The following is a 13,059-nucleotide window of genomic DNA, read 5'->3' as shown; positions in this document are numbered from 1 at the left end:
GGGAACATGTCTTTCCCCTGTTCTGTATCTGCCCAGCTCTTACATTACCGTAGTCAACCATTTTTATTAGTTTGTGGATCCTTCGATAAGTTTATTATGTAAATACAAAATACATATGTAGTCGGCCCTTGAACAATGCAGGAGTTAGGGGTGCTGACCTTCCAAGCAGTTAGATGGTTCTTCTGTATCCGGTGTTCTACATCCTTGGATTCAGCCAGCTGGGGATTGTGTAGCACTATAGTATTTACTGTGTATAAGCGGATCCACACAGTTCAGACCTGTGTTGTTCAAAAGTCAGCTGTGCTCCAGTACACCCCCAGTTTTCAACACGAATTAATATGCATAATAGCCCCAGGTTTTACCTACTGTTCGGAACACTCTTCATATTTTCCACTTCATTAAATATCATGGAGATTCTTCCATATCAATACATACAGCTTTTTCATTGTTTTTCATAGTTAAATCCAAAGTGCCCATGAAGATCTATGGTTAGTTTTTTAAAACATTTTAATTTAAGAAATTTGAGTAGCTTCCCCTGAATTTAAGGTGTTATCTTAAATAATTTATTTTTGTATTTTCCTATAATAAACCAAGAATAAGTTTGGTCAGTTGACTATCTGGGCCAATCTAGATAGCTTTCAATCTATGCAGTCTTTTTTTTTCCCCCAGATTCTTTTATTGCAGTAAAATACATGTAACAAAACTTACTATGGTAACCATTTTTTCAGTGACATTAAATACATTCACAATGTTGGCAACCGTCACCACCAGCCATGTCCATAACTTTTTTCATTTTATAACTGAAACTCTGTACTTGTTAAACAATAACTCTCCATTCCCCACTTCTCCTAGCCCCTGGTAATCACCATTCTACTTTTTTTTTTTTTTTTTTGTGGTATTCGGGCCTCTCACTGTTGTGGCCTCTCCCATTGTGGAGCACAGGCTCCAGACGCGCAGGCTCAGCGGCCATGGCTCACGGGCCCAGCCGCTCCGTGGCATGTGGGATCTTCCCTGACCGGGGCACGAACCCGTGTCCCCTGCATCGGCAGGCAGACTCTCAACCACTGCGCTACCAGGGAAGCCCACCATTCTACTTTTTCTCTCTATGATCTTGACTACTCTAAGTACCTCATATAAGTTGAAACATACAGTATTTGCCTTTTTGTGACTGGCTTATTTCACTTAGCTAATGTTGTTAAGGTTCATCCATATTTTAGTATGTTGCAGTTTTCCTTCTTATTTGAGGCCAAATAATATTCCATTGTGTGTGTGTATATCTATATATCCATTCATCCGTTGGTGGACACTTGGGTTACTTCCATGGTGTTAGCTGTTGTGAATAATGCTGCTATGAACATGTGTGTACAGATATCTCTTTGAGATCCTGCTTTTAATTCTTTTGGGTATATACCAGAAGTGGAATTGCTGGGTCATATGGTAAATTCTATTTTTTATTTTTTGAGGAATCACCATACTGTTTCCCACAGTGGCTGTACCATTTTACATTCCCCCCAACAGTGAACAAGGGTTCTGTTTTCTTTACAGCCTCACCTACGCTTGTTTTCTGTTTGTTTGTTGTTTTATAGTAGCTATTCTATTAAGCATGAGGTGGTATCTCGTTGTTTGATTTGCACTTTCCTAATGGTTAATGGTGTTGAGCATCTTTTCATGTGCTTTATCGACCATTTGTATATCTTCTTTGGAGAAATGTCTATTCAAGTCCTTTGCCCATTTTTGAATTATTTGTTTTTTCTTTTGTTCTTGAAGCCTCTTTGCACCTCTGTGATCAGCAATTAGAGCACAGACCCCTGATATTTGGAGTATAGAGTCCTGTTTTCCCACCCTGGCCTCCCACAAGCTGCGTGCAAGCTGCTCCAGGAACACCTGCACAACTGCTTACCACATGGCTAGGAATAGAGGATGGGTAGCTGCTACTGTGCTAAGGGCTTAGATTGACGAAACTTAACTGCAATATACTATCCTGGTCTTCCTCTGGAAGTTGCAAGCCTTCAGTAGACTCCAGAGTTCCAAGATAGTTGCATCAAATTCTGCCAGTTCAGTTGTTGTCTAGGTGGGCAGACAGATTCCTGGTACTTACTACTTTGCCATTTCCCAGAATTCTCTCTATGTAATCTTTTGTTAAATGATTAGTGGAAAGCTTTATAGACAACAGCTGGAGCAGACTGTTTAAAACTACTTAGGCCATTGTTTTTTTAATGTTTCTTTTTTGTTGTTACTATTAAGCAGCAAAATTCTTTTTACAAATGAAATCTGATGTGGATTTCCAACATACAAAACAGCTAAAAGCAGAGCAGCTCTGGCCTGACATTCCCTCCCTCACCAATACCTATCAGCTCCACACCCCTTTTCTTCTTCTCACCTCCACTCTGAGGAAGCCCTTGTTGAGGTGGAGAAGAGATTAAATGAGCAGGTTAGCATTTCCCAAGATATGTACTAAGGAATGAATATTAATGATGAGGGATGTCAGTAGATATTGAATGGGGAAAAATTCCATAATCAAATTAATTTTGGAAACCTTGGATTGGATAAGAGTTAAACCTGTTCTTTAACTATGAACCTGTGTGAATTATGAATCCCCCAAAAGGAAGATTATATGTACAACATTTGCCAAACTTATTTGACCATCAGTTTTTTTAAAGAAGTAACTTGAAGGACACTAGTTTGAGAAACTCATTTCTTTATTCTATAGTAAAAGTCAAGATATGAGAAATTATTTGACTTGTTCAGGGACACCCAGCACTAACTTATTTCAGAAAGGTTTTTAGACACTTAGTTGACACTCAGTAAATTGGAGTGAAAACCGGAACCAAAGCTCGTTATGCGTAGTATAGTGTTCTTTCTTTTATACTACACTGCCTCAGCAATTTGAGATGCGTTCTGCCAAGTGCCATATACATATACTTTCTAAGAAAACTCTGTCATCAGGTTTTATCGTGTATTGCACTCTCAACAATACACACAGTACTTATAGGAAAATAGAAATGTAACATGTGATCTCAGAGTATAAGGAAATCACAAAGTAATTGTGATACAACACTTTTTTTTTTTTTTTTTGCTGTACGTGGGCCTGTCACTGTTGTGGCCTCTCCCGCTGCGGAGCACAGGCTCCGGACGCGCAGGCTCAGCGGCCACGGCTCACGGGCCCAGCCGCTCCATGGCATGTGGGATCTTCCTGGACCGGGGCACGAACCCGTGTCCCCTGCATCGGCAGGCGGACTCTCAACCACTGCGCCACCAGGGAAGCCCAATACAACACTTTTGTTCATTCACCAAATAACATATAACTGTACTAGCTGTTCATAATAGTGATGAGGAAGGCAGAAATGTCCCTCCCCACTACAGCTTAAACCTAGTCAGATACATTAAAGATTAGCAAACAGTGTAAGAGAAGAATGGATCTATGTATGGTCATTTGAAGTTAAAATCAATATTGAGGACATTATTAGGAAAATTATTTAAGATATATGTATATTTTTAGCATATAACTGCATAAAAAGTTGAATTGTTTTCTAATTGTTCTTGAAAAGTACACTTTCTTCTCTGGCTATTATACTGAAAATGACAAAGGTTTGAATTATTCTGAGTTGTTTTTTTAGCTTCCAAGACCTTCACATATTGAAGTATCATTTTAAATGTACTTTGTCAAATTTGGTGGTATTGATGATTCTTCACACTGATCATATATTTTTCCCTCATACCTTATTAAATATTGCAGGAAGTCTTCCAAAGTTTAAAGAAAGAAAAGGTACAAGCTTGAGGAATTTCCATATTTTGGATTTTTTTTTTGCATTGTGTTTAAAGGATTGTGTTTATGTTAACTGGATAATCTGCCATTTCAATCCACTCTTTTTTGAGGTTTTATACTTTTTGCATTACAGTTGATGGAAATACCTGGGCACAAGTAATTGCCTTATACCCAACTTTAGTAGAATGCATCACCTGCTCATCTTCAGAAGTCTGCTCTGCACTTAAAGAGGCACTAGTTCCTTTTAAGGATTTCATGCAACCACCAGCATCCAAAGTTCAAAATGGAGAATCTTGACCAGCTACAATAAATCTTAAGAAGAATGATATACAAAAATGTTTGCTCCTCAGTGAATTTTCTGTGAGAAGGACGTTTCTTACTACAAATAATTCTTGGCAGCTGTTGTTAGCCTCCTTTAAATTGTACTTACCTGAGTTAAGTAATTCATATTACAAGCTTACATGTCAACAAAGGTTCCTGAATGAGTAGCAGTGCAAGCCTTTAATAAATTAAACTGATGGGAGAGATAGTTAATACTACAGCATACCTGCTACCATATCTTCAGTTGGTGATTTAAAAGTAAGCTTATGTACAGTTTGTGGTGTATGTGTTAATGATGTACTTTTTAAAAAGAAAGAAAAGATATTTCATTTTGTCAGATTTATTAGGCTGGTGTTTTTGCACCCCTTTTCTAGTACAAAATTGTACTAAAATTTTATGCAAGATGGTACTGTAACATTCCATATTGTCTATAACCAGCCTTTGTAAACAAAGGGAACTGATATACTTGTGTGTATAATAAATGGTACAGTTCTGTATAAAATAGTTGCATTTATTATTTAAATTTTTAAAATATTGATAATGTTAAATGCTTGAAACTGTATTTATTACTAATACAAAATTGTTTGCTTACATTTTTACTTATAATTTGCCTTCTTAAGTGGCAGATATGCTTATCGTATGATCACGCAGTTAGCTTAATGCTTATTTTAAATGTATTTACTAGTGACTAGTAAACATCTGACCAGAAAGGTCATGAGAACACAGCAGCATATAGTTTATGATTTGCTGATATTGCAACTTTGAAGTATAGGTTATTATTAAAACTTAATATATTGAGATAAATTGTAGCACTATGGCTCCATCATACCTCATTTCTTTAAATATCTTTCCCAGATTTCACTTAAGTCTGTCTCTTTTTATATTTGCTGTCTGGATTTTAAAGACTATTTTATATTTCTACTGATCTTTTTTTTTTCCCCCACTGACTAACAACATTGATCACTGTCTTTGAAATATGACCCAGGCAAGATAATCTTAGATTTCCTAAAATTTTGCAGTGAGGTTTTGTTCATTTGAGTGCTTCATTTTGTAACATATTCTCAAGAAGCAAATAACTGTGCTAACCCACAAATATAAAATATGTGTGTATTCTAAAACAATGAGAAGTGTATTTTTAGAGATGTGAAGCATTTAGAAGTACAGTAAACTTTCTGCCATGGAGTAAAATGCTAATTTTGTTTCACCTTCCTATCTTAGTGAAGAAGAAGAGTGCTCTTGAATACACTAACTTAATTATTTCTTAAAAAACTGACTGGCCTAGCTCACTGTATTTTTTCTTTAATGGATCATGATATTATATTTTTCTTAGTTAAATTTTCATAATTATTTATGTGAAGACTCAAAGATGTTTAAAAATGATTATTCGTAAGAAATTACGATGGTCTTAGTATTACTTTAGTGTTCTGGAAGGCCTTTAATTTTAATAGAATTTATAAATTTCAGCCTCTCTAGAATAAGTATAAAACTACAAGAGGATATTAAAATTGAGTAATGAATTAGATACAATGTTGAGGCTGTTGTAATTGTGTATTTATTTAATTTGCACTAGTATCTGTAAACGTGATAAGGTCTTTTTTTTCCGAGGGGATGTTATTTTTCTTAACACTAATTAATGAATTTCTATTTTATAATTTCACCTAAAATTAAGGTAAAATATGGCATTTCCTAGTTTCTATCTTCAGCATTTCCTTAAAGAAAGTTGTGGAAAAAAAATTCAATCTGTGTATTTAGTTTATTTTCTGTATTTGGATATGTTAAACTGGGAATTAGAAAAATCTGCATATCACTGATAAAGTGTTGAAATTGAATAAGAAGGGTAGTGTTCCAATTCAGTAACACGTTAAAAATATTGCCATGAATTTACATGAAGTAAAAATATGTCTGTTCTTGAGAAATAACAGATCAATTGCAATCAGAATAATTATTCTCCAGTGAAAGTTAGATGTGAGTCAAGGGTATGCAGCATATATTTATATAAACTGAGTAGTTTTAGCTAACATTGTATTCGTTTTCAATACTAGGACCATGCCTTACAGAAAAAAAAAGGCATAAATATAGTGAATTTGTAAATACCATATAGTATGGTAATCATCCCAGTCTTAGTGACAAGCAAAGTGGGCTGCCCACTTCGTGGTATAATTTGACAGGGTTTTCCTCCCAGAATATCTCCTGCCGCCCCCAAGAATCACTACTAGCAATTCATTCCCTTGAGTCAAGGCTGCATTTTCTAAAATATCCTGATCCCTGGGGAGGTTAACACATTGCCCTTGTCTTGTTGGTGTAAATTGCCTTCTTTAGTTACTAGAAGAACTGGGCTGTGTGAGATTACTATTGATAGATGCTAGAAGATTCAAAAAGGAAGCTCCCAAAGCTAAGATCATTTTATAGCACATTTGAGAGTATGACTGGTCCTTGAAACAGTAGTAATAATGTCCTGTGGGATACATATTATAAATACAATGAGTTTTAAGCCTCACGTAATCACCTTTTGTCCCTGACAGTACCTGTCTTATATGGATTGCAGGACAGCTGGCATATGCCAACAATTGGATTAAAGTCCTTTTCTAGCTATTTTTTCCACTAAAAAGGAGACAAACTAATTTTCAACTTGAATAACTTACTTTTTAGTTTCCTATAATGCCAAAAAGGAAAAGGTCATTTTGTAGTTTCTTATTTCGTATTTCTTTATAAAAACTAGTGTTAAGTTTTGTTAGTTTTACTGTATACTTTTGTGAGTAACATTCATTTCTGAGAAGCCTGTTAGGTGCATAAAAGTCTGGCTTAGACCCACTTTTCACTTGCTTTCATTTAAAATTTTATTAACAGCTATGTTGTTTCTTACCTATTTTTCCCCTGTGTGATTATTATTCATCTCTTGCTATATTCCTTAAATTATATTTAGTACCAGAAGGAAGAGATGAACAATTCAGCACATATATTTTACTGTGATGAATAACATTCACTTAATTTAATTCTGTAGCAGGCCAATAACTAGGTTGTCCTTTCTCATTGTAACCTTAGAGTATTTTGTTCATCATTACAGTTTGGTACCTCTAGTCCTAGGTAACCGTTGGGCCAAAGAGTCAACTCAAGAGTATTAATGAGGTTATCATTGTTACACTGTGTTAATGAATGACAGTGTAGTTATTATATAATGACTAATATATTCTTCTCAAATGTAGAATAATTCAGACGAGCAACCAAATCCTCAAGAGTCTGCTGTAGGTGATGTGACATCTGGCTAGCCAAGGCACAGTTCTTGTGATTCACAGTACCTGTGATTGCTATAGAAATTAATCATGGAGATGTAGAAGCCTCTGAAGAATTAATCTATGTCCAGGCCGAGAATGTTGTTGATTACTTTTTTTTTTTTTAATGGAAAACTACCACAAATGTAGACAAAAATGGTCTCATGAAAGCATTGCCAGCAGCCTAGTATGTTCTTTAGATTTCTACTTATCAGGTTTGGCCTTTGGGGCAGATATGCTCATCTTGTGTAAAGTACCACATTTTACTATGCTTAGTGTTGCAGGGTTGTACTTATCTACATTATTAGAGTGAATTTTGCTTTTTTTTTTTTTTAACCATTTGTGAGAAGAACCAGGAGTTCATACCACCTGGTGTGTTACCAATTTATATACTATGGGAAAGCAGTTTTTAATGCTTCAAAATCACTTGAATTAAATTTGCTTTTAATCTCTGGTAAGTAGAGTAGTGCTTTCAGTTTGAATGAAGAGTTTTTATAGATTGGGAAAGAAAGTTATAATGTCTATCTTATATAAAAACTATTTCAGAGGATTTAGATAAATACCAATTTCTTACAAATCTAGTAATTTTGAATGTCTAACAGTGTTGGCTCTCTTTAAATAAGGAGCATGTTGTGATCCTTTTGTGAATATAAACAACTCTTAGTAATCCTGAGGAATTGTGAGGCTGTGAGAAGCTGAGGCTCTGCCTCTTATTTAGTTTCAAGCCTGTTAACTTTTCAAAGCCTCTGTTTTCTTATCTTTAAAACAGATGATAATGAGTTACTCACTCATTCTTTAGAGAAAACAAAATAGTTTGAATTTTGAGTTGATTTGGTGATGACATTCTTGGGGTAGTTGTTTGATAAATTTATTACTGTACTATTAATTGAGATCTTTGACTATATATTTTTCTCCCCTTTTCTCCTTTTTTAAATTGTATGTTTACCTTATTTCCTTTCTTATACACTCCCCTAGTTTCTCTTTTTCTCCTCTCATTTCTCTTTCATTCTCTGCCTCTTTTCTTCCAGGTTTTCTTCTAATTTCACCTATATCTGTTCAGAAGAAACAGAGCTGTTAGTGGTAGAGCCACTGCCAATTGCCTTTCTATTAAATGAGACTCTGGAAATACCTTCTACTTTGGCCACTGCTGGTTTTTTGTAAAGGTGGAGTCCCCCTGCCATTTCAAAATAGCTGAACAAGTTAAAGTAATATGTGGCTATAGCTCCTACTATCTTTCCGAATCTACAAGATTCGGCAGCCAGGATGCTCACAAAATGAGATTGCTATAAATATGATGAATTCAGCAGCTAAACTTGGAACAATCATGTCTTTTATGTAAATAGAGAGATCATACCACTTTTCTCAAAAGGGAGTCTTTAGACTCATTCATGAGTTTTTGGTTTTTTTGTCCTTTTGGGGGGAGGTCTTTGTTTTTGGAGGCAGATACTTTGAACTATTTATGTTATCTAAATATTCGTTGATTTATAATATTTGCATGGTGCCTACTTTCAAGGAGGACTTAGAAGCAGCATATTGCCCATGTATTTCAGCTGTTTCTATTTTTCTGTTGAAAGCAGTATTCTTTGATAGAAGACCTGGAATGTTATAGTACTCATCTTCAAGTCTTTCTTGGGTGTATTTGGTATCCATATGGTTGATGCTTGTAATGATACAGAGGTCAGTTGAAACATTCTTAATCACACTGGGGGATTGATTCTAGCCCCTCAGAAAAAAAGAAAATTATTGTACTCTAGAATTTTGAGATCATTTTCAGTTGCTGCAAATGTGGCTATATTAAATTTTATTTTAAACATTCAATAAACAGTGCCACCAGGGAAGATCTGCTAAACCATGTCACCATTGTGGGAAACTGTTGCAATATAATACCAACTGCTCCTTTCCATGAACTTTTACTAGATGGAGAAAAACTCCAAAGCTATAATATTGCAATCTTATTCTTTTTATCTAGAAAAATAAAATATTAGACTTCAGACCCAACTGTGCAAATTGCATTTGCTTTCCAGCTTTTACTACCTCTGTGTCATAATTTTAACACATAACATACAACTCCTGTCTCTTAAGGCAGTTACCATATGGTGTTTATGTCAGACTGGATATATTTATCTAATTTTGTGAGATTCTTTTTTAGTTCCCGACACAGTTCTTGAAAGTAATACTGCTGTTGTTACACTTCCTCCTTGCAATTTTTATGTTGTTGAGATGTATCAGTTATGTATTATAATCATGAAAGTCTCTTGGCTTCAAACCCAAATTTTCTTTGTGGCCTAGGATAGATTTTTCGCAAAAACTGCATAGATACGGCTGTGATTACATAGATCCTTAATTTGCTTTACAGTTACCACTCAGCATGATTCTAGGTTTTTAATTATGTTGCAGCAGTACTAGTTTTCTCAGTATAACTTAAAGTCATAACCACTTTGAGAATTTACTTTCAGATCTGATAAATTATTCATTTTTTTTCTTTCATATACTTTGTTTGCATCCTCATCCCCACGAGGTTCAACACTTCAGTGACATCCCATGTCATTGCCTCTGTTTAAAGACTTCATAAGTGATTGAAACATTTGTATGAACTTGGAAAAACTTTCATAAAATATAATAATGGAGATGTGTTTTTGAGACCTTTGTTGAAACTATTAATATATAAAATGAAGAAAAGAATATACAGTCAGAAGGACATTATGAAATATCAGCAGTTTAGAAAGAAAGATTTATAACTTAAAATTTTAGGTCAAGTAAAGAACATAATCCTCATCTGGATTAGACTCTCTTAATTATCTCTTTAGTTTTATGAGCACTCCTATTTATTTATTCATTTTTTAAATTTATTTTATTTATTTTTGACTGTGTTGGGTCTTCGTTGCTGTGTGCGGGCTTTCTCTAGTTATGGAGAGCGGGGGGCTACTCTTTGTTGCGGTGCATGGGCTTCTCATTGCGGTGGCTTTTCTTGCTGCAGAGCATGGGCTCTAGGCTGCAGGCTTCAGTAGTTGTGGCACAGGGGCTCAGTAGTTGTGGCTTGTGGGCTCTAGAGCGCAGGCTCAGCAGTTGTGGCGCTCAGGCTTCATTGCTCTGCGGCATGTGGGATCTTCCTGCACCAGGGCTCAAACCCGTGTCCCCTGCATTGGCAGGCGGATTCTCAACCACTGCACCACCAGGGAAGCCCTCCTATTTATTTTTAATTTAGTGAGGCTAATTTTGAAACTGCCTACCTATAGCAATGACAGACCATCCCTCCACCTCTCAAAGACAAATAATTTGTTTTAAAATTTCCTTCTTGAAAACCTGGCTTGCGTAATAAATGTATTCTGAAAGATTCCTCCATAGTATTTACAGAAGTTAAGTGTAGTTATAGTAATTTTTCTAACTTCTAATTTTAATCATCATTTCTGGAGGACCTAGTATGTGTCAGCCAGGGCTTTGCCTATATTATTCCTTTTAATTCTCACAGCAGTTCCTGCAAGGAAGGTATTAATTTTACTCATTTTACAGAGGAGGAAGTCAAGGTTTAGCAGGTCAAGCGACTTACTTAGAGACACATAGCTGAAGTCCCTGAATAAGCATCTCTTATTTCAAAAGCAGTTTTTTCTACACCATGCTAGATTCACGTTTTACAGAAATGATCCGCACTTCATTAAAATCCAAGCCTTACTGAAGTAAATTGAAAATGCTTTTTAGACAGTTACTATTTCTATGAATAGGAATTGGGACAAAAACACTTGAACATAACTATGAAGTACTGTGAAAAAAAGATTTGTCTAATGACTGGGACCTCCAGAGCTGCACTGGGTTTTTATTTGGTCTGAGAGTTTAAAACATCTTACTGATTTGTAGTTTGTTATAAGAGGTTATATTATAACCAGTAGCTTAGTGGTTAAGAGCCCAGAGTTTGGGGCTAGACTTCCTAGATTCAAATTTCAGCACTGTTACTTACTAGATGTGTGACCTTGGGTTAATTAATCTGATTTGGCTTCCTCATCTGTAACATAGAGTTCATAGTAGTGTTTAACTCATAGAGTTGTTTATTAGGATTTTAAAAAGGAGTGTTGTGAAGAACTGTCCCAGGGCACACAGTACCTGGTGGATGTTACATAGAACAAAAATTTTGGCCCACGTCATTCAAGAAATGGTCAGAAAACCCATACCTTCTCACAAAAAGATAGTTTTTTTGTCTTTTACTGGACAACCACAGCATAGTGAGAACCTACTATTGTGTATATTCATAACTGTATCCTTGCTGTATGGACAGAAGTCATTGGGGGCTTCCAGGTGCTGATAGCTAGTTGGGTCCAAAGGATATTTGAGGGTATTTCAGGTAAAGACAAATAATGCGAGCAAGGCATATATCTGAGATATGAGGAAACAGAGAGAGTACATTTCGATGTGTTGTGTGAAACAAGGTTGATGGTAAAGGATTGAGGCCCGTTCATGAAATTCCTTGAAAGCCAAGCAGAGTAATTTAGATTTGAGGTGGCAGGAGTTTGGAGTGATTATTTTTAGGAGTATATTATGAAACTAAGGAAGATAAACTTGCAGTTATAAGCAGGATAAAGTGGAAGGAGTATAGAGTAGGGAGAGCTAAGGTAGGCTACAGCTGTTGCAATTTTTCTGCTGTGAGGTCATGGTGAAGGATTGATAAGGTGAGCATGCTCACATTAGGAAAGGAAAGGATGATTAGATTCTGGATATTATGGGTGGAGGAAAAGAAAGAGTTGATAACAGCACATTGTGTCTGGATGATGAGTACATTGGTGTCAACACTGTCAAAAACAGGTTAATTGTGGAAAGGAATCTGATACAATTAGTGTAATGACTAAATTTATTTGGAAATTTTATTGCTCTAATGTATCTGTATACTGTAGACCAAATAACTGATGACCATTTGAATATCTGGACCATTATGACAAATGACATTTGCTATGGTGGAGAATAATGTGGTCCAGTGTACAGTGAATGAGCAGTGGGGGATGACGGCCATGGCAACCCAATCATTGCTTATGGGAACAAGGTGGTGTGAATCATAAACTATTAGTGAAGTTTCTACAGACTTTGTGGTAAACATCACTGTGATGCAGTCAATTTTGTCAACTTTGTCAAGTAAGGCACTTAATTGCAAGTATGTTCAATATATACAAAAATACATATTGTTAATTGGAAGTAGTTCAGATTGGACATCGCAGGCAAACTGCCTTTAGCAGTTGCTTTAAAATGCGTACAAGCATGACATTGAGATCGGTCAGTTTGTGGGCATACCCAAGTATATTTTATTTTTATTTATTTATTTTTGCTGTACGTGGGCCTCTCACTGTTGTGGCCTCTCCCGCTGCAGAGCACAGGCTCATGGGCCCAGCCGCTCCGCGGCACGTGGGATCTTCCCGGACCGGGGCACAAACCCGTGTCCCCAGCATCGGCAGGTGGACTCTCAACCACTGCGCCACCAGGGAAGCCCCCCAAGTATATTTTAATGAATTCCCTGATGGTCCAGTGGTTACACTCTGTATTTTCACGGCCAAGGGCCTGGGTTCTATCCCTGGTCAGGCAGGGAACTAAGATCCCACAAGCCAAGTGGCACAGCCAAAAAAGCCCAAATAAACCAAGTATATTTTATTTTCTTAATTTGCATATTACAAATTTTGTTTTGAAACATGTCAGGCAGGATGCCTTTTAATTTGAAAATGTGTTCAA

General features: G+C 36.1%; 1 protein-coding gene across 2 annotated transcripts in view; it reads left to right on the top strand.

Annotated features, from left to right (window-relative positions):
- Positions 1 to 4,589, top strand: part of MON2 (MON2 homolog, regulator of endosome-to-Golgi trafficking) — a 120,741-nt gene extending 116,152 nt beyond the window's left edge. For both annotated transcript variants that reach the window (XM_060165669.1, XM_060165668.1), the window contains one exon: positions 3,900 to 4,589. In XM_060165669.1, the coding sequence (XP_060021652.1) occupies positions 3,900 to 4,063 (164 nt within the window). In that variant the 3' untranslated portion in view covers positions 4,064 to 4,589. The remainder of the gene's footprint in view (positions 1 to 3,899) is intronic.
- The last annotated feature ends 8,470 nt before the right edge of the window (positions 4,590 to 13,059 follow it).

Source organism: Lagenorhynchus albirostris, chromosome 11 (genome assembly GCF_949774975.1).
Source record: "Lagenorhynchus albirostris chromosome 11, mLagAlb1.1, whole genome shotgun sequence".
Taxonomy (NCBI): Eukaryota; Metazoa; Chordata; class Mammalia; order Artiodactyla; family Delphinidae; genus Lagenorhynchus; species Lagenorhynchus albirostris.
This window is presented reverse-complemented; position numbering and strand designations above follow the sequence as displayed.